This window comes from Homarus americanus, unplaced genomic scaffold (assembly GCF_018991925.1).
Source record: "Homarus americanus isolate GMGI-L3 unplaced genomic scaffold, GMGI_Hamer_2.0 scaffold14064, whole genome shotgun sequence".
In the NCBI taxonomy this organism is placed as follows: Eukaryota; Metazoa; Arthropoda; class Malacostraca; order Decapoda; family Nephropidae; genus Homarus; species Homarus americanus.
The window spans coordinates 168,962-192,149 of NW_024738975.1; the positions used below are offsets into that span (position 1 = coordinate 168,962).

A 23,188-nucleotide genomic window follows, 5' to 3' on the forward strand; every position below is an offset into this window, starting at 1 on the left:
CACTGTGCCAGGTATGTCACCCTTACCTGTATCACCCTGACAGGTATGTCACTCTTGCCTGTATCACCCTGCCAGGTATGTCACCCCTTGCCTGTATCACCCCTGCCAGGTATGTCACCCTAGCCTGTATCACCCTGCCAGGTATGTCACCCTAGGCTGTATCACCCCTGACGGTATGTCACCTTGCCTGTATCACCCCTGCCACAGGTATGTCACCCTTGCCTGTATCACCCCTGCCAGGTATGTCACCCTAGCCTGTATCACCCTGCCAGGTATGTCACCCTAGGCTGTATCACCCTGACGGGTATGTCACTCTTGCCTGTATCACCCTGCCAGGTATGTCACCTTGCCTGTATCACCCCTGCCAGGTATGTCACCCTAGCCTGTATCACCCCCAGGTATGTCACCCCAGGCTGTATCACCCTGCCAGGTATGTCACCCAAGGCTGTATCACCCTGACGGTATGTCACCCTAGCCTGTATCACCCCTGCCAGGTATGTCACCCTAGGCTGTATCACCCTCCAGGTATGTCACCCTGTCTGCTCACCCTGCCAGGTATGTCACCCTAGCCTGTATCACCCCCAGGTATGTCACCCTAGGCTGTATCACCCTGACGGGTATGTCACCTTGCCTGTATCACCCTGCCAGGTGTGTCACTCTAGAATGGTGAGGACAGGGAAGGGAGGTGGTGAGGACAGAGAAAGGGGTAGGGGGGGAGGGAAATGGGAGGTAGTGAGAGGATAGGTATGGGTGTTGTGATTCACAGGTGCCAACACTTTGACACCTAAACTCACTGTTACACTCTGCCCCGGGTGTCGCTTTCACCTGGTGGATGTCGTGTCGTTACCTGTTACACCCAGATGCTGAACCTACACCACATCCACCTGTGTTACACCCTGCCTTCTTGTGTGTGTGTGTGTGTGTGTGTGTGTGTGTGTGTGTGTGTATGTATGTATGTATGTATGTATGTATGTATGTATGTCTCTCGAGCACGGTGATTGTATGACTAATCGCAAAAGTAATTCGAACGTAAATCAGAATTCGCTGGGGGTTTTTTTTGTGTGTGTGTTTCTTTGGGAAATGTCTCCTCATGTCTGACTGAACTCCCTCCTATCTCAGGGGTTTTATTTACACAAAACAACTAAAACATTCGTCTTCCGGCCACCAAAGCCACACAATACCCTGAGCCGGATACAGATCACCTCAAGACTCTAGGACCGAGAACGGATTCCTCAAAATTCCTGATCCGGCTGTGCCTTCGGTAAACACAAACTCTGAAATACTGTGGCTATATTTTACCAACACTTCATAACCATTTGTCAGAAACCTAATATGTCGCTAAGAATTACTGTATAAACAAACTCTATTGGTCAGTAATTAAATTAAGTAAGCATATAAATAAAGACAGCATAAACAAATAAACAAAACCAGCAGGTATAACGAATGACTGAATATAGACACATAAATAAATAAATAAATATATAACAGTTGGATCAAAATTGAATGAATTATGAAACGAAGAAGGTGAGGGAGGGAAGAGGCAGGGGGTTACACCAAACTGCCTTTGAAGGTTTTATTGCTCTCCGAAACTTAAGTAAGATTAATAAGTGTGTGGATAATGATGTACATACACACACACACACACACACACACACACACACACCTGAAACACCTAGAAAAAACTGCAGAAGAGGGCGTGGAAGATTATTCTCTCCCCTTCCTACTCCACATATCAAGAAGCGCTCAACACACTGACCCTCTTGGCTCTCTCTGACCATCACCACGACCTCATCTGCAAATTTGGTGAGAAGCTTCTGCACCATCCTCGACACCGGCTCCTGCTTCTACCCGAGATCCCTCGTCCGCAAATTGCTGTTCGACACAACAACCGCAACCAGCCCATACGAGCACGAACTGATCGCTAAAATAACAGACCAGTTCCAACCATTGTAATAATTATCAACAACTCGTAGTTAACCAGTGTATTCACTCCCAGCCAATCCTACTTTTGTACTGTCACTATGTTGAAATGCCCTGTTATATGACCTTCTCCCCACCTTGTTATTATATATCATATTTGTATCGCTTATGTTACCTGTATATTGGTAAAGTGATCCATTCCCCAATTATGTAACTATACTTTCGGTCTTTTGGCTGCTATGTTCTTCCAATAAATCATTATTTATTATTATTATTGTTGTTATTATTACATACACACACACACGTCACCTGGGCACCACCAGCAGGAACTGTGAATCACCACGACTACTCACCCACTCGACAGGGTATTGGTCCCCACACACACCCCGGGCGGAGCATAAATCACACACTCGTTTATTTTGAATCTCTAAAGTGGTTCTGAAAGCTTCGTGTACCATACTGTACTGTACTCTACACTATTTATCCTAACAATTTAAAATAACCTTTTTCTCTCAGGTAGCTTTTCACGAGGGAGGAGGTGGGGGAGCTCCCAAAAGACTCAGCCAGGTAATAATCGTATGTTACTGTACCATTCTTTTCCTTTTAACATTTCTGGTTACACAAAAGATCTTCAGTTTCCAGGAGGCTGTTGGCAGGAGTCCAGTCTCTCCTGGCGCCTCCGAGAAATTAAAATGAAACCTTCAAATTTCTTCCTTGTATTGTCTAGGAAAATAACATTTTTTAATCATTATACAGGTAGTAAGGTCGGTGACGAGGCCCCCCCCACACACACACACACGTTCTGTCATTTTGCCGGAACAATAACGAGTATGGATCACTACATAGCTACAACACTACAGCAGAACTACAAAATAAAATAAACTCGAATCAAAATCTCTGCAATATTTAGCTACGTTAATCAACTCACTGACCAATCCTGACTGATATGTCGATAATAGTATTTTCCACACGAGGAATTCTATTTTCAAACGAGTCTTAGTTACATTGACTTCCGGGTATACGCACAGAACCCCACACACTAACAACAGCTTACGATATCAATTCTTAGCCACCCTGGTAGCTCACACAACACCCTAGCGCTGTGTTGCCCCGGTGTTGGGTGTAACTATCCACACCAGCACTACACAGAGCACGGTATTATGCTCCACCGCCGAGCTCGCCATCCGCTCTACACTGGCCACCTCTATACTAAACGGTAATCAAATACAGTATTACCACAACAGCGTTCATACCCTCGAGGTGTTGCCGCCTTACACCCCTGGCGAGACGTGAAGCATTGGTTGTTGTGGTATTGACCTCAAGTTTGACCTTGGCCTCCTAAACTTTAAACTCGTAACCCAAAACTTGACCTCAAACCTAAGTATGGCCTAAATTTAACCTCGAAACTTTAAGATTGCCCTCAAATCTAAGCTTGATCTCGACCATAAGCTTAATTCTCGAACCCCAAGCAAAATCTCGGCGCCAATCTTGACCTCAGCCCTAAGCTAAATCTCGACTCCAAGCTTGATCTTGACCTTGACACAATAAACATATTTTCGTTCCTTAGGTTTACACTATTAACTTGACTAATATACATACATACATTACATACATACATACATACATACACATACATATTCATTCATACACACATCCATCCAAGCATAAATACATAATACACACACACACACATAACGTAACAGAATGAAGGTCAAGCTGCTACGCCGTTCTCACAGACAATAATATACAACACCTCGACTGAAAACAACATTATATTGTCATTCTTTCCTCCCATTTTCCTGTCATTCTATTGTTGTTGTTTTTTCTTCTTTCGTTTCACTAATACCTTTTGTTTGTTTAATTTTCTATCAGGAATATTGTTTTTTTTTTCTTTTCTAGAGAACTGTTTTTTTTTCCTGAGAGACAATGCTTTAATTTTCCTAGAGAACGACTTTTTAAGAGGGAAAATAGTGGGTTTATTTTCTTATTTTCATTTTTAATATGGGTTTTTTTCCTGTTATTTCGTATTTAGTTATTTTTCTAGATTTTGTTTAAGTTTTATAAGTATTTTATTTTTTGTCGGTATATGTTAACTTTTTCTATGTTTATTTTTTGTTCACTAACACCAACACTTCTCCTTTATCACCTCTTTAGTTTTCCTGGTTATCATGTCTCTTAATCGTTTCTTCAATTTCGTGTCTAAATTCATCTTTTTCACACCCACACAAAGCTATAATCACAACCACAGCTAATCAAATCATCATCAACTACTACACCCCACACACCCAAGCTATAATTACCACCACAGCTAGTTGAATCACCACCACTAATATACACACACACCACACCACCACTACACGTCCTGCTAGCCACACCGAGTCACTTCAACACACAAGGCTACACTGGTCAAGAGGCAAGCAAGACGCGAGCGGGAACAGCACAGCACAGCACAGCACAGCACAGCCCAGCCCAGCCCAGCCCAGCCCTCTTTCGTCCATACTCACATCACGTTCCTCACTCACCCGGAAGAGACAATGTTAAATTATAAATGTCAAGCTCGACTCTCTGTTGGTGGTGACGGTGGTGTTGGTGGTGTTGGTGGTGACGGTGGTGTTGGTGGTGACGGTGGTGTTGGTAGACGGTGGTGATGGTGTTGATCAAGTCTTTGGCAGGATTAAACCCATGTGTGTGTGTGTGTGTATTGGTTGTGGGGAAGGAGGGCGGGGTGGGGAAGGAGGGAGGGGGAAGGGAGAGGGGAGGGGTGGGGTGGGAAGGGAGAGGAGGGGGAAGGAGAGGAGGGTGGGAAGGGAGAGGAGGGGTGGGGAAGGGAGAGGAGGGGGGGGAAGGGAGAGGAGGGGGGAGAAGGGGAGAGGAAGGGGAGAGAAGGAGGAGGAGGAGGAGGAGGGGAGGAGGAGGGAGGGGGGAGGAGGAAGAGGAGGAGGAAGTGAGAGAAAGAAATGATATATCTATGATGATGATGATGATGATGAAATGATATGATAATAATAATAATAATTAACGGTTTATTGAAAGATTCAGCCAGAAGGCTCTGTGAGTACTGTGTGTTTACCCACCTTTAATCCACCCAACATAAAAATGACGAAGTACAGATAAAAAAAAATAATAATAATAAAAAAATCACCATTACGTAGTTAGATGATTATTTACCAAGACTTACACACTGACGACATACATCTCACCAAGAAGAAGTCAAGAAGAAGTCAAGACAGTGATATTGTAGTGACATGTACGTGATGGTGACCCACACAATACCGACTTTCCTCCACTTCCTCTCCGCCCCATCCCTCTCCCCCCCCCCACGTCCGCCATGTTGTGACGTCACTGGGCCACTCGCTTTGTTTACTAACACGCCTCAGCCTCTGGTGGTGGGAGGAGGAGGAGGGTCAGGGAGGCTACTGGGTGGGTGGTTGTTGTTATTGTTACTTAGTTTGTGGTGACTGGAAGTGTTGTTGTTATTGTTGTTGTTCTTGTGCTTTTGTTGTTATTTCTGTTCTGACTGTAGTTGTTTTTGTAGTTGATTATTTTTTGGTGGATGTCATTGTTCTTGTTTGTCGTTGTTATTCTTATTTGTTATGGTTACTGTTACCTGTCATTGTTGTTTCACTGTTTTAGTTATTGTCGTGTTTTTTTTTGTCGTTTTATTGTCACTGTTGCCAACCTCGCAAGACACCTGACCAAACCCCCACATACATGTACCACCAATCACATACCTAAACCACCAATCACATACCTAAACCACCAATCACATACCTAAACCACCAATCACATACCTAAACCACCAATCACATACTTAAACCACCAATCACATACCTAAACCACCAATCACATACTTAAACCACCAATCACATACCTAACCCACCAATCACATACCCGACCCACCAATCACATACCCGACCCACCAATCGCACACCTGACCCACGAATCACATACATGACCCACCAATTACACACCTGACCCACCAATCACATATCCAACCCACCAATCACATACCTGACCCACCCCCACACATCTGACCCACCCCCACACACCTGACCTACCAATCACACACCTAACCCACCAATCACACACCCGACGACCCACCAATCACACACCTGACCCACCCCCACACACATGACCCACCAATCACACCCCGACCCCCCCACACAACTCACCTCCACACACCTGACCCACCCCCACACCTGACTCACCCCCACACCTGACCCACCCCACACCACCCACCACCCACACACCCCACTCCACACCGACCCACCCTCCACACACACCTGACCCACCCTCCACACACCTGACCCACCCTCCACACACCTGACCACCCTCCACACACCTGACCCACCCACACACCTGACCCCTCCACACCACCCACCCCACACACTGACCCACCCACACCTGACCCACCCTCCACACACCTGACCCACCCTGATAATATACTGAACTGTTTGCCACACTATCACTCCCACCGACAGTCTCATCATCACAGGCTCACAATCCTCACTACATGCTCTCGACAACCTCAGATCAGTGTCACACAGTTGTCTTTGAAGCCAGACACAAATATGCACCACTGGTTTACGAGAGCGTCGGGATCATTGGTGTGGAGTCCATATCACAAAGCCACTCAGTGATCATGAGAGTTGATGCTTTTGCTAAATTCACGTCCAACAAAGACCACCATTAAATGAAATCTAGGACCGTCAAACAGAACCTTAAATCTGTTACTAGAAAAAAAAACTTGTTGGAGGATTCAAAACAAGCAGACAGGTTCAGACATGAGATGATCAATCCATTGTCTACCATGATGAGATGTAACAAATAAAATAATGCACAAGGTGAGGACCGATGGATGTCAAAATGAACACTACGACTCCTATTGTCTCGGTAGAGTTGTCAAAATCTTTTCGTCCGTTGCTATATTGTCTGGGCAAAGTACGTAGATCAGTAGACCAAAAGATGTTGTAACTAGATTATAAGTTTCTGTGGCAGTACGATCTCATGTGGGTGTAAACATCTGTCCATTATCACACACACACACACACACACACACACACACACACACACACACACACTCTCTCTCTCTCCAGGCTTACTATGTGTATAATGGCGGAATATTTTACCTGTGATGACAAGATAGATAATATATTGAGACTACCCACTAGCTAAGTCAGAAGTAAACAATGTACAGTGCTGGAAAGACTCGAACCTTCAACGCCATGATATCCTGCTCGGTGGGGGTCTGATAAACACCTTTACTGACCTCTACTTTGAAATCCTTTTATGCTACCGCTCACAGGATGAGTATGGGGTGCACAACAAACTAGTAGATGCCCGGAGTGAAATTTAGCACAATTCTATGATGTCCCCACACACCTGGCCAACCCCCCAGGAAAATTGGCCAGTTGCCCACGCACTCCACAGTCCCTTAGAAACATCTCCAGACCTCCGAAACGTCTGGGCAGTCCCCCGAAACATCTGGCCAGCCCTCCCTCCCCTCCCCTCAAGAATACCTGATAATCAAGGTTTACTTCAGCATCTCTTATTTATTCAGTTTTCTTTCTTTGTTTCTCTTACACCATGTTTACTCTCATCTTTCCTTCTACGTATTTAATCATGATATCTCCTACACCTTAGCTTCATTACCTCCATCCCGTCTCTCCCTTTTCTCGCAATTTCTTTCTTTTTTATCATTTCCCCCTTTAACTATCCTTCTCTCACTCCACTTTTCTCTTGTTCCTTTTCCGGCCATTTTTATCTGTTTCCGGTCTCCTTCCTGCATCAACCTCCTCCTCTTTACCTCCCGTCCTTAAACCTTCCTACCCCACCCTCCCCTCCCTCCCTCTTTTCTCTCCCATCTCATTCATTCTCCCTCTCATTCTCTCCCTTTACTGATATTTTTTCTCTTGTTTTTTCCCTCTTTAGTTTACCTCTATTCTTCTTCCGTTATCGTCCAAAACGTCTCATCCACCCTTCTCTTACCCTCTCACATCGCTCCCTGTTCAATCTCCCCCTCCTCTCTACCTCCCTCCCTCCTCTCCTTTACTCCCGCCTTCCCAATCAATAGGCAGCTCTCTCCTATTGTCAGTTCATTCTCTATTCAATCATCATCTATGTCCACTTTGACCTTGGCTTAAACACACTGTGATTACCTAATCCCCGAACCTAATCTCCAGGTGATTAGCCACGCCTACCAGCCAAGCCGTCAGGTGATCTGCCCACACCAGCCAACTTTCAGCTGACCAACCAACCACGTTTAAGACTGCCAACTATTGTCAGCTGATCAGCCACCCAAGACTGCCAACTATTGTCAGCTGATCAGTCTGTTAATTATAGGTTGATCAGCCATCACATTGTTCAACCATGTCAGCCAATCAGGTAACAAATGATGATGACTAGTTTCCTTACATCATCACACAATACTAGTCATCACTATCATTCAACTCTATGCTTTCATGGTGTTTCTTATCTATCCCCCTTCCTTCCTTCACCACCACTATCCCGCCTTCCTTCCTTCACCACCACTATCCCGCCTTCCTTCCTTCACCACCACCTCCTCCTTCACCACCATCTCTCCCCACCATTTCATGCTTCGCCCCGCCACGACACATCCTCCCAAATACCCACATATATCCCTCTTCTGCCTGAAACATCCACTTCATCTAATCCAATCCCATCTCCCACACCTGCCCACACCCTCCCCCCCCTCTCCCCACACACCTGCCTCTCCCCCACACAACCCCACTCCCACCTCTCCCCAACCCTAGGCATCGTGTACTCATACAAAACACCTCATTGGGGAAGACGTACGAGTTGTTGATCACGTCACACACACACACACACAAGAAAAGTGACGCAGTACAAACGCCACAGACGCACGTGACACCAAGCACGACTCACTACCACACCCGCCGTCAATTACACACACACGCGATGCAAGAATTCACTAAATATTACAAAACGACCCAGAATGTTGCAAGACCACCAAGATGTCTAATTTAAGATGGGACGAGGAGGAATGAGCAAGCGGTTTGTGATAAATTACTACCCTCGTGTTGTTGAGGAGTTGAGTAGGTTAGGTTAGGTTAGGTTGAGTTAGGTTAGGTTGTGTTTTGGTTTGGTTTGGTTTGGTTTGGCTTTGGTTGTGTTTGGTTGTGTTTGGTTTGGTTTGGTTTAGTATGAGACATTATATGGAACTTACTTGTTTAACACTCACACTAGTATAGACTCGACCAACACACTTGTTAGTATGAGACAGTTGTAAATAAGTGGATCAAGACGTTCACCAAGACACTTGTAAATAAGTAGATCAAAGCACGAAAATGAACCAACTTGTAAAATAAACACATCAACATTTACTTAAACCGAGGAACTTGAATATAACACTACATGACGTCACTTTACTAACAATAACAACGACGAAATGATTGCTCAACCCCCCCACCCTCCCCCCCCCACCTCCCCCACCCTCGGGTTGAATGAAGCCCAGTGAGTCAGTGAAGGTGAGGTGTTTCGACTCGGTGGCCATAATGAGTCTGTCAGCCAGGTGAAGATATGATCAAAATTGGTGTTGATATTCACTCTCTCGGGGTTTGTCTCATCTTCTACATCTTCCTACCACCTGTGTTGCTTTACGTCACTCTCATTCCTACTGGATCTGTTAATTTCTTATGATGATGTATTATTGTATATTGTTATTTGAGTACATATTATAATTTACATAAGGTCCATGTATGGGAGGGTAAATGGAATCTTTAGAGAACTTGGTAAAAAAAAATTCTCAGAGAACTATAATCTACAGTGTGTGTGTGTGTGTGTACTGAGGGAGGAAGCTGTGATGTTTACTGTGTTTATGTGACTATGTTGTGTTCCCTCTTATATTTCACACCTGTCCTCTTCTGGTTACGTTCACACCTGTCCTCTTCTTTACGTTCACCTGTCCTCTTCTGTACATTCACCCTGTCTCTTCTTGTTACCTTCACACCTGTCTCTTCTTTTTACCTCACACCTGTTTCTTCTTGTACCTACACTGTTCTCTCTTGTTACCTTCCACCTGTTCCTTCTTGTTACCTTCACACCTGTCCTCTTCTTGTTACCTTCACACCTGTTCTCTTCTTGTTACCTTCACACCTGTCCTCTTCTTCCTCTTACGTTCACACCTGTCCTCCTCCTCTTCTGACGTTTCACCTGTTCTCTCCAACACCCACACCTGTCTTCCTTCTCTCCCTCCTCCACACCTCTTTTCCTCACGTCCACTCTCATCCTTCCACCCCACACCTTCCTACCTCTCCTCCCCTACCTAGCCTCCCCCTCCTCCTCCCTCCCCCTCCATTCCCTACACACCTACCCCCCCCTCCTCCTCCTCCCCCACCCCTACCCCCTCCTCCTCCCCCTACACCTATCTTCCCTCCTCCTCCTTCCCCTACACCTATCTTCCCCTCCTCCCTCCCCTACACCCTATCTTCTCCTCCCCCTCCTCCTCCCCCCACACCCATCTTCCCCTCCTCCTCCCCTACACACCCCATCTTCCCCCTCCCTCCCCCTACACTATCTTCCCCCTCCTCCTCCCCCTACACACCTATCTTCCCCTCTCCCTCCTCCCCCCACACACCTATCTTCCCCTCCTCCTCCCCCTACACACCTATCTTCCCCTCCTCCTCCCCTACACACCTATCTTCCCCTCCTCCTCCCCTACACCTATCTTCCCCCTCCTCCTCCCCCCCACCTATCTTCCCCTCCTCCTCCCCACACCTATCTTCCTCCTCCTCCCCCTACACCTATCTTCCCCTCCTCCTCCCACACCTCTCCCTACACCTTCCTCCTCCTCCCCTACACACCTATCTTCCCCCTCCCTCCCCTCCACACCTACTCTTTCCCTCCTCCTCCCCTCCACACCTATCTTCCCCCTCCTCCTCCCCTCCACACCTATCTTCCCCTCCCTCTTCCCCTCCCTCCTCCCCTCCCACCCTACCCCTTCTCCTCCCTATCTTCCTCCTCCCCTCCACACCTATCTTCCCCCTACTCCTCCCCTCTCCCTATCTTCCCCCCTCCTCCCCTCCACCTACCTTCTCCCTCCCACTATCTTCCCCCTCCCTCCTCCCTCCCACACCCCCACCTATCTTCCCCCCTCCTCCTCCCCTCCCACACCTACACACCTATCTTCCCCCTCTCCCCCCTCCCACACCCTATCTACCCCTCCTCCTCCCTCTCCCACCTATCTTCCCTCTCTCCCACCTATCTTCCCCTCCTCCCCCTCCCACCCCCTACCTTCTCCCTCCCTCTTCCCCTCCTCCTCCCCCTCCCCACACCTACACACCTATCTTCCCCCCTCCTCCCCTCCCACCTACCTTCCCCCTCCTCCTCCCCTCCCACACCTATCTTCCCCTCCCTCCTCCCCCCTCCCACATTACCTTCCCCTCCTCCTCCCCTCCACACCCTATCTTCCCCCTCACACCTATCTTCCCCTCCCTCCTCCCCCCTCCCACACACCTACACCTATCTTCCCCCTCCCTCCCCCCTCCCTGCTCCCCTCCACACCTACCCTATCTTCCCCTCCTCCCCCCTCCCTATCTTCCCCCCTCCTCCCCTCCACCTATCTTACCCTTCCTCCTCCCCCTCCTATCCTCATTACAAAAGGTTGCCAAATTTCCTGTTTCTGGGTCGTAGGGAAGATAAGAATCAGTGCCTTAAAGACTACAGCAGCTGTGGTCCATTAGGAGGCTGGTGCTGTCACGTGCGTCAGCTGACACTATGACTGCACGCCCTGTGATGAGTATTGGCTGACACTGACTCCACGTGCTGTGTCAAAAATCAACTGACACCTATGACTAACACGTGCCCTGAGTGTCAATTAAATGGTGAGAACTATAATTTTCCAAGTGATTATTATTATTATCATTATTATTATTATTATTATTATTATTATATTTCTTATTCATATTATAATCTCTTATCACTAATGCTATTTTATCGGTGTTATCTTTTTATAACACTAATCACCCAACCACCCACGATTTGCCACCCATCTACCCACCCACGGTCTGCCACCCAACCACCCACGATCTGCCACCATCTACCCACCCACGGTCTGCCACCCACCTCGCTAACCCTTGCCTAACACACACACCTCACGTCTCACATAATTAAGAGGAAAATTAAGAAATAAAACAACCCGGACATAATCTCTTCTGAGGAACGCTGAGGTACTGTTAATAATGCAGAGTAGAAGAATAGGAAAATAATGATAATTAGGATGTATAAGAATAATATGATGAATGAAGAATAGAAAAGAATGATTAAATTAACCCCAAAAAATTAAGATGAGAAAAAATAGAAGATAAATGAGAAGAAAAAATTAAATAAAAAAAAACGGTAATAAAAACATAATACAAACTTTAAAAAGATGAATAAATGAATAAATGAATAAATAAGAACTACATAAGTCACATTAAAATTAAACTATTATCAAAATTAACAAGAAGACATTAGCCATTAACCAAAACATGTGCCAAAGGGTGTGGAGGTGTATGTGTGTGGCAGGGTAGTGTTGGCACAGGTCCAGCACTAGTGAGGTTGATGGTGACACACTACACTACTGACAAGGAACACGGCACACACACAGTTCTTACTAGAGCCTGACATGACACATACTGACACATCTCATCCACTCTCAACCCATCTTTCACACACACAAACATACACACACACCACACAGACACGCACACAGGCACAGGCACACCTGCACAGGCACACCCACACCCCACACCACTCTCTCTGCGCTTCCTCTCCCTCCTCCCAATACCCCCTCCTTCACCTCCCTCCTTCCTCCTTCCCTCCTTACACACCACGAGATAAAATTCGTCAAGGTGAGGCCTAAAATACCTGAGGTAGACCCCCAGGTGTTTAACAGGGTGATGCCTCCTTCCCTGACGCAAGCCAACGACAGCGTGACGTCACCGCCTAGTCACGCCCCATAACGCACCTGTCGCGGGCGTATATGGCGACTCGCATGTGACGTCAGGTAAGGCCAGGACAAGGTCAGAGGGCACATGCAGGCCGTCTGTACGCTTCCTTCTATATATACAGTATTATGTAAGTAAACACACACACACACACACACACACACACACACACACACACACACACACACACACACACACACACACACACACACACACACACACACACACACACATACATCTTATGTAAGCTTAAAACACGACACTAAGCACCACTGAGAAATATGGACACCTTTCTGTTTGTACTGAAATAAATCCCCCCAAATTAGGTTTAGGTTAGGATGGGAGAGGTTAGGTTAGGTTTAGTTAAGGTGAGGTTAATTAAGGCAAGGTTAAGTAAGGTAAGTTAAAATTGGATTAAATTAATTTCGGTCAGATTAAATCAGATTTGGTTAGGAGAGATTAACTTCAATAAAATTAAGGGAAGGTGAAGTTAAATTACGTTAAGACGATAAAGAATACCATATATAGTTTCCATTACGTGATAACCAGACCAACACGGCTTAGATAACACGGCTTAGATAATACGGCTTAGATAACACGGCTTACATAACACAGCTTACATAACACCACACCAACATCACCATAGAACATGTTAAACCTAAGAAAATTTTCTCTCCAAACCACATATACAAAATAGTATAAAATACACATACAGTACATAAAATATACATAAATGTCAAAGGTATACAAATGAAGAAAATACATGCACAAAAAATATTCACTTACCTTCACCTCAACACAACTTGCAATAAGATCAGAGCAAAAACAATTTTTTCTATTCTATGTAAAAAATCGTAATGATAATTAGGATATAAATATCCAAAATAAAATAAAAGTTAAAAAAAGTTACTAATAGGTAAATAAATCTTAATACGGAAAACTAATAGGTAAATAATTAGTTAATAATACTACTAATAATAATGTAAATATATAAGCAGTTTCAGCAGAGCATCAACTAATGACTGAAGCAGAAGCAGTATTGCATCATCAGCAGTAAGCCTCTATGGCAGCTAGCTGCTATGTGTTTTACTATAGGAGAATAAAGGGAAAATAGCAAGTGTTGTTCCATGGGCAACGAACGAAGGAACGAACGAGAGAGAGAGAGATATGGGGGTCTATGGACGCGATAAGGAGAAAATAAGAGTTTTGGCCCTCGAGATAAAATTAACATGTCATCCAAGGAAGGAAGGACACACACACACACACACAACACTGGGTACCTACATAATATAAGTTTTAAATTCCTATGCCCATGCCCTAAACAAAGAACAATCTATTACCCCACAGTGTAAGGTGCTACCACAAGAGCTCACAGGTGCACAATGCTACTTAATGGTGCAGCGATGGTGTAAGAGAAGGAAGAGTGGTGATAAGGTGATGGTGCAAGTGTGGTGATGTAACATTTAAGGTCTCGTGTGTGTGTGTGTGTGTCAAGTCAGTAAGAATAGAGCAACTGTTACAAAGTGGTACAGTGTAAAAAGTGTGGTAAGAAGGGTCATTAGTGTGGAAGAGTTCAAACGTGGTAAGTCACAAATGTGGCAGGGTACACCAATGGCAGAGTACAGGTGGTAGGTACAGGTGCAGGTGTGGTAAAGGACAGGTGTAGGCATAGAGTACAGGTGTGGCAAGGTACAAGGTGTGGTAGAGGTAGTTTGGCAAGGTGAAGGTTGTGGTAGAGTGTGGTAAGGTGCAGGTGTGGTAGCACAGGTTTGGTGTAGGGTTGTGTGTATATATGGCAAGGTGTAGAGTACAGGTGGTAGGTGAAGGCTGGTAAAGTACAGGTTGGCAAGGGTGAAGGTGTGGTAGAGTACAGGTTTGGCAAGGTGCAGGTGTAGAGGTGTGGCAGTGGTAGAGTACAGACAGAAGGTTGTAGAGTACAGGTGGCATACAGGTAGAGGACATGTGTGCAGGGCAGGATATACAGGTGTGACAGAGTACAAGATTGGCAAGGTGTAGGGGAATAGCGATACAGGTGTGGGTAGACAGGTATGAAAATGCATATATATAGGTACATAGGTGATAAGATGGGTGTGACAGAGTACATATGTGACAGAAGGTGTGGTAGTACAGGTGTGACAGTTTAGATGTAACAGTGACAGTAGGAAATATGTGTGCAGTACAGGTGGGGCAGGGTGAAGGTGGTAGAGAAACAGATATATGGTAGAGAATATGGTTAGGCACATGTGTTTAGGTACAGGTGTGCAGCACAGGTGGTGTGAACAGGTGTGGCAGGGTACATTCAACACAAGGTTCAACATCAAACATCCTGCCTCAGTCTGTCGGTCAGTCACTGTAGAGGCCTTACCCAGGACCTCTTACTGTAGAGGGTGTCTACATATAGCACCGTCCTACACCTAATTCTACAAGGTTATAATACAGAACCATTTTTTATTTCGGGATTTAATAGATTTGATATTTTTATTTCTCGTAAAATGATTTCGTCTTATTATTTTATTATTATTATTTACTATTATTATTATTATTATTATTATTTATTTACTATTTCTATTATTATTACAATCATTTACTATTATTATTATTATCATCTACACAGTACATTATATAAGGGTCCCCTGTAACCACCACCTCCTGTTCAGGGATTTATTGACATTATTCCGCCAGAGAAAACGGGTTAGGAGAGACTAAAGGAATTTCAGAGGCAGTTCTTCCTCTATCTAAAACCTCGTAATTTCTGACCCGTCCATACTGATTTATCGGATTATTTTAGTGAAATATAATTCTGTTGAGAGATTTGAAAAATAATCATGGACATTATATTACATTGTTATTCCTTTCAGTCTTTTAAGAAAATATATGAGATTTTAATTCAACTATACTAAAGAGTCTTGTCTCAAACACTACCTTAAGACAGCTTATTATTCATTATTCACGTAGATGTTACTGTAAAGATGGAAAATTACTTGGTATTGGTGAATGGAATTAGCGTTTATGGTCTTGTCTGTTAAGGTAGGAGACTGTCCCAGGCTAATTTCCTCCACAACCATTATATCAGTCCCCCCACTAACAAGGACGTTCTCCTCCTGTAGGTGGATGAGTTGTGGTGTTCAGGGGCGTCATACTCTCTTTGCCCCCCTTTCTCACTATCATTCGCTGACATGCATCTTTCTGTTCCAGGGTTCCTCTCCATTCGTGTTTTTGCAAGCAAGTCTAAGGGCAGTCTACAGAACCTAGTCTAGAACCAGGTCTGGGTCATCTAACAAGCACCCACAACACCCCCATCCCCCTGCACCCCCTCACCTCCAGCCACCACAAGCCTCGTGTCTCACCACTGAGTCTACCTCATTTTCTTTACCAAGTAACATTTGAGTTGAGGAGACACAGCTGGTATTGGCTGGAGTCCTTCCGCAGGGAAGAGGGGGAGGAGGAGGGAAGGGGAAGGGTAGAATGGGTGAGGCGGTGTTGGCGGGGAGGAGGGGAGCAATAAAGGACAAAGGGGAGAGAGAAGGAAAGAAGACAAGACTCACATCGGCTTGTCGTCATTGGCCCCACGAGACTCGTTTAGTGTGGCCAACATAACTCGAGACCTGCAAATATTCACACAGTTAGCCACCACCAACGCCACAGCTGGCAGATTCAACACGCTAAGGGGTAGACAGTATAAAAAAAAAAGAGGAGGAAACTCCACATGTCCATTAAAACTACTGACCACTAAGAGAGAGGCCGAAACTACCATTAAATAGACAAGGAACAAGATACTTATGGTACAGAAATGCAATAATACACAATGATCTTAAGAGAGAGAGAAGGTTAACCAAGTTTAAGATCACACCAACATACACTAACTTGATATATATATACTGTATATATAAAAAATGGCTTCATCAATGTGAAACCCGAAAAACAATACAAAAAATTTCTACATAAAAACACAAACAAAATGATTCCAACAACATTTAAATAACATGAAACAAGATATACGGAGAGTTGGGTCGAGGAGGCAGCTGTCATCACACCACCATCTGGTTAAGTGGCACATAAGCTCAGATATTCCCGGAGTAAGCTGTAAATAACGTCCTCAACCCAAAAGCTCCGGACATCGTGTTATCGCTGAGTCAGCCCGACACAGCTCCGAACACCAAGAATAAAAACAAGCACACAAGACGACACCCACAGCGACCTCAAGAACAACATTCTCATTCATAAGAGTTCAAAAAGAGAGTAAACAAAACACGTAGTGGCGACCTCCTCAAGAAGTACCGTGGCATTCATAATAGTTCGTCGAGATAGTAAATAAATCCATATATGGTAACTTAGTCGACCTCACACGGTAATTTAGTCGACCTCACACGGTAACTATCTCACCTCACACGGTAACTTAGTCTACCTCACACGGTAACTATCTCACCTCACACGGTAACTATCTCACCTCACACGGTAACTATCTCACCTCACACGGTAACTTAGTCGACCTCACACGGTAAGTAAGTCAACCTCACACATCACTCATAAAGTTACCTGGACACACTAAACAACACACCTGGTGACACCTATGAACTACACCAGGAACTAAATTTTCCTTCCAAATCAAAGAATCTCTCCCTCAACTGCTTCAATCTTATAACCTATTGACTAACTAACCAACAACCCTAATCACGTGTCAAAAGTTATTACATATTTTAAGAACTAATCAACAGTCATGGCTTCACTTAAACTAATAATGCACTATAAGTTTTCTATGATTATTCACATGATTCCAGGATTAATTTTTGCCATGACAGAAAAACCAATATATATCGTTTTCAAATGGTCTAATGTTAGTGAATGTAACCCAAGAAACGAGGCTTTTCAAACACATTTCCTGGTTGTTCAATATAATACACAATATATAAATGTATAAGGGTAGAAATTGGTTAATCTTGTACCGAGTGAACATTCTAATGACTCTGACCGAGTTTATTGAGGCAACAAGATAATTAATAAATATTTACTTACAGTTTCTTGTTAAGGGAGTTAGATGAAAATGAAATAAAATAGTTTGGCGATCATTAACCACTGTTGAGGCTGGATTTAGTGCACCAATCCTATCGTAGTGACCAGAGAATATTCACCTTTATTCACCTTTGTATTAAGAGATTAGGCTTATTATGTCCTTATATTCCTCAGCATCTGCATAGTCTAACAAATCAGTACATCTATACAACACTCGCTTACTAATCCTACGGTCGCTGGGTACCCTCAGTCCACCCGGCTGTGAAAAGGTACCAAACTTTACAGATGGGGAAGTGAAGGAGATCGAGTGCAGTACCAATCACATTACCTTCTAGTTATGGAACCGCCACAACTTCCTCTGAACAACGAAAGAGACGAGTGACAGATCTCCAGGTGTCAAAATATCACATCTTTTTGTTTTTTAGTTTAATTAGAAAGAGGATCTGAGACTAACTGGGGGAGATACACCCTTCTGTGTCTTCCTAAACCTTCCTACCGTCCGTCCAACACCTTTATAATTACATACCTAGACAGTTAACTAAATGAACAGACAACCAAGACAACCAACTAGCCAGATGGGTAATTGGCCAGAAACTCTAGACCATCAAGTCAGATCACCAGACGATTAATCAACCATCCACCTAGAAGAAATGACTCAAACCTATCCATACAACTAACCGTACGCCTCACCTTAACACTATATATATGGAGATGTGATTCAGTAACTTTTAATAATTATTCAAGTCCACCTTTTTAATCTTCATGCTAAGTTACAGAAGTGGATTATATTTTCATTTACCTTCCAGTTTAATTAAGACAGTCCCTACATAACCGACTACCAATTCCATAAGAACTCTAAAACCATAATCCACGTTGGTGTAATTTGTCCTCTAAACAAGATTCCGGGTTCACTATCAACATGCCTGGACCTGTTCTTTTTACCTCGCCTTATTCTTCATCCTTACAAGATTACATCACAACTCCTTATCAATTGTTCTTTTTTTTCTCTCTCTCTCTCTAAGGACCATCTTACTGCTTCTTCTACTCCACCCTGCTATTACTCCCAACACTACTCCACTGACACCATATCCAAACGTAAACTAAATAATGTTCTCAATATTTCCAAATACTGTCAATCACTACGAACTACTACCCACAAGACAACCCAATGTCAATACCATCACCATTATTATAACCCACAAGTGCAATAACCTCTACCACCACCACCAAGTGCAAAAAAAAATAACCTTCACAAGTTTAGGTTCTCCTGAAGGTGAACTTACCCCTCGGAGGCGATGGAGGAGTTCCGAGACATGCTCTTAGGAGACATCTCGAAGTCGGAGTCGCTCCTGTATAAGAAACTCTCCCGCCGCTGTGGGAAGTTCTGCAGCACCAGACCCGCGGAGGGCGAGGTGCCGTCCAGCGGGCTGCGGCCTGGAGACGCGCCATTTTCCACGTCGAAGCTGTGGAGGAGAGAGAGAGACAACGTGAGACTGATGGTGATAATACAGTAAGGGGGAAGATGGTGATAATACAGTAAGGGGGAAGATGGTGATAATACAGTAAGGGGGAAGATGGTGATAATACAGTAAGGGGGGAAGATGGTGATAATACAGTAAGGGGGAAGATGGTGATAATACAGTAAGGGGGGAAGATACAGTAATAACAATACAACCTATGGCAAATGATGAGACTGGGATATGTGAAGGACCAGGAAATTAAATATAGTTAAATAAATTATCTTTAAATATAATTATTATACAGTATTTAATTTTCAGTTTGTCGGTTGACCAACACACCATCACAATCATATTGGTTTGTTACAGTAAATAACAGAACACGAAAGTCGAGGAAAATTTTGAAAAAAAAGTATACACACACGCCCTATACATATACACATACATAAATACACACACACACACATACACTAAAAACCCTTATCACACATTCCAACAATCACAGTAATAAACAAAACATCACCTTATTATAAGTTTCTTGGGTAAATATTTCCTGTATTACAAAGCGTCCAACAAATAAACAGGTTTACAAATAATACCAGGGTGATTTTATTCGAGAACCCTAAATAAATTCCTATACATTAAAACTATATCAGATAGGAACGAAATATTTGGCGTTAGTCTAGCCTAATGTTACAGAAAGACGAGACATGACCCACACAACTGATTACTTTAAACGAGGAGCTGAATGTGTCCACCACCATGTCACAGGCACAAATTTATTCATGGCAACAAGCTCTCTCGACACACTGTAGTATATCTTGAGGAATATTGCTGGTTAAGTCATCAAGAGTGCATGGACTGGTAGCATACACTGTATCCTTCAAATATCACCACAAGAAGAAATCTAGTGGCGTAATATTGGGGATCGAGGGAGCTATAGATAATGACTTGGACACTACACGGACACCACAGAGCAGCTCGTTCATGCTGTATCGACTCTATGTTACGTCTTTCTGTAACATGAGGCTACAGTTGCGCAAAATTTTAGGATCCTAACTTTTGGTGTATGGGAATTATTTAGGGTTTAAGAATAAAAAAAAAATCATCCTGGTATTACTAAGATATGATAAAATAATTTGTACAGTAACAGGTAAACTAACGGGCAACTACGGGTTTTTACAGTTTTTCGTGGTTTCAATCGAATCTGACCTTCACTTTTGTCGCAAATGAGCCGTTATGGATATATGACCCCGTCCCCATAACAGCAATTGTGGGATAAAAACACAAAAAACTGACAACACCAAAACCAAACGATACCTGACCTAACCTAAGCTTACCTTTGTCTTGGCGATTTTGCTCGTTTCGTGAAAACTCAACGTTTTATCTTGACAACAATAGCAGTCTGCACAACATTTTGGCCACTTTATAGAAGTTTCCACAACACTTTGAAAATGTCAATTTCAGCGGCGTTATTTACAAAAACACATTGAACGGTTTGCAATTCTGATAAAGTGTAACCGTCCCTTCAGAGAGACGCCACCTAGTCAAAATGTCAAATTCAAAATCTTGCGCAGGAGTGTCACGTCACATCGAGACTTTTGCCAAAGAAATAAGAAAGACGGGAAAGCTCAGGCGTTCACATGTAATGGTTAACACACGAACGAACGCACACATTTGGTAGTGCGGCGGATAGATGTCGCTAGTGTGGAGCGAGTCGTCTGCTGGTGTGCACATTGAATATGACAATCGGAATCTACACACAAGCGCAATATATAAATGAATGGTCTTATCAACATGACAAGTAAAGGACACCCGTGCATAATCTGCAAACGGAGAAAGGATACACATCCCGATTTCGTATTTAATCGATTCCCCAAAGATTTCAAGTTAGTATTGTAAATATATTTAAAAAAATAGATTAAGAGTAAGATTATATTAGTCCTATTTATTATCGATGGATAATAATTAAGTTGAAAATTATAATTTTAGTAACTAATGTATAAGTAATCCTGGATAAATTTCTTCAGATGTAGTAGATGGCAGAGGATACTAGAAGAAAGGGAATACCTTTGAAAGGGAAAGCATTTGAAGAGTGTTGGGGCATGTGTCGGTTTGGTAACTGTATCAGTCAGCCAGCGGACGTGAGTTAGTTCCGAACTTCTGGCCCAGACGCCACGCTGTGTGGACATGTCTGTCCGCCCTTGTCACCTTCACTAATAAACAGACTATGGACGCGGCCTTTAATTATCTCCGGGTTGGCACCCTAACAAAGAGCTAAATATAAGCCACTGTGTATGTATTATTAGTATTATTATTCAGCACCCAGTTGAGAAAAGTACTTGGTAGTGCGCTCAATAGATGGCGGCTATGCGCTCTGAGAAAATATTACACCTAGTTGTGTTGTTTATGCCTGAGCTTTCCCGTCTTTCTTATAAGTCTTTGCTTCCTCTGATTGGTGGAAGGTCGTCACGTGAGTAATATATAAACAGTGTCTCCTGTGAACGTGTACTTAATTAAGTGAAATCGAAAAGTTAACGGAAACGTTATAGAGCAAAGCATTCATATTATTTACTCCCAATATAAATATCAACATCATGTTCCGTGGTTGTCCTGTCCTCTACCGAATCTTAAACTATCGTAATGTAACCGTTTATGTTTCAACGACTAAGGTCTTTGAGCAAGCAGTCTTAGAACAATTCAATATACTTGACATAATAACTGGTAAAGTATATACACGCTATACTTTAACATCTTCGGTAAATCATTTGTTTAGTCAATTCGCCGAAACACTGAAGGCAGGAGACAATCAATGGCTTACTCGCCGTATTTTACTGGAGCAAATATTAAGTCATGGGAATAACAACTTGTGTCCTGAAATAGATTCTACCAAGTGAGAGGAGAATCTTGGTATATATGTCACCATCTTAAGATAATTAATGATAAAAGCTCACAGTTAATCTTTATCTTCAACCCCCCGAAAATATCAAGAAAAAAGTTGGCGCCCGTCTGTTTAACCTCAACCGAAATCTAATAAAAGACAAAATAAGAACTTACAGAGTTGCCTTAAACACTATAATTAAACACGTAGCAACGGTTTTATCACAAGTTCTTGGTATCAGTGAGGAGATGGAAGAGTCAGTGTATAGACCAGGCGACACACACAATTACAGCTTAGGACCCAAATTCGCCGGAAACAGAGAGAAGCTCGGGAAGCAGCCATCCCCCTGGACTCCCCGCCCACCTGGTACGATGTCCTCCGTAAACTTCCTGACCTCTCGTATGTCTACGGGAAAGGGTCGCGGAAAGGGGACGTGATTGCTGCCCGTATCATCATTGGGTATGACTTTGCTTGGGGGATTGGTATCCCCGCATCCCCTGAGCAACGCTCTTGTGCGTTATGCAGAAGACCCGACAGCAGCACCCTTATCCACTACCTCCGAAGATGTCCCCACACACAACGCTTCCGTGACGCCTGCTGGACCACCACTCCACGACCCCCTGACGGAGACACGATGATCCTCCCCATACTGACCAGATATTTTGTAAATAATATTGATTATGTGTTAAAGGAATATCCTTCCTTCCTTAGGCTTTAGTAAGCCCCCTTTATAATATTTATACTGTATATACTTGTGACACTTGCCAGATGCTTCTGGTGTCATTGTACAGGGGTACCTAGTGACAGCACTAGGATCCCGCTTCCTCTATCAGGGAATAAACAGTTGAAATTGAAATTGACACACACAACACAACTGCCTCATCCACACAGCAGCGGTGGTTGTTGTGGTGGTAGTTGTTGTTGTTGTTGTAAATGTATTAAATCCTTCAAAA

At 43.8% G+C, this 23,188-nt stretch overlaps 1 protein-coding gene across 1 annotated transcript in view; it reads right to left on the bottom strand.

Annotated features, from left to right (window-relative positions):
- LOC121874400 (cAMP-specific 3',5'-cyclic phosphodiesterase 4C-like) overlaps positions 1 to 19,378 on the bottom strand; it is a 183,940-nt gene extending 164,562 nt beyond the window's left edge. The window contains exons 1-2 of the mRNA XM_042378535.1: positions 19,181 to 19,378; positions 16,433 to 16,492 (exon numbers count right to left, since the gene is read on the bottom strand). Of these exons, the coding sequence (XP_042234469.1) occupies positions 16,433 to 16,492; positions 19,181 to 19,227 (107 nt within the window). The 5' untranslated portion in view covers positions 19,228 to 19,378. The remainder of the gene's footprint in view (positions 1 to 16,432; positions 16,493 to 19,180) is intronic.
- Between the last annotated feature and the right edge of the window lie 3,810 nt (positions 19,379 to 23,188).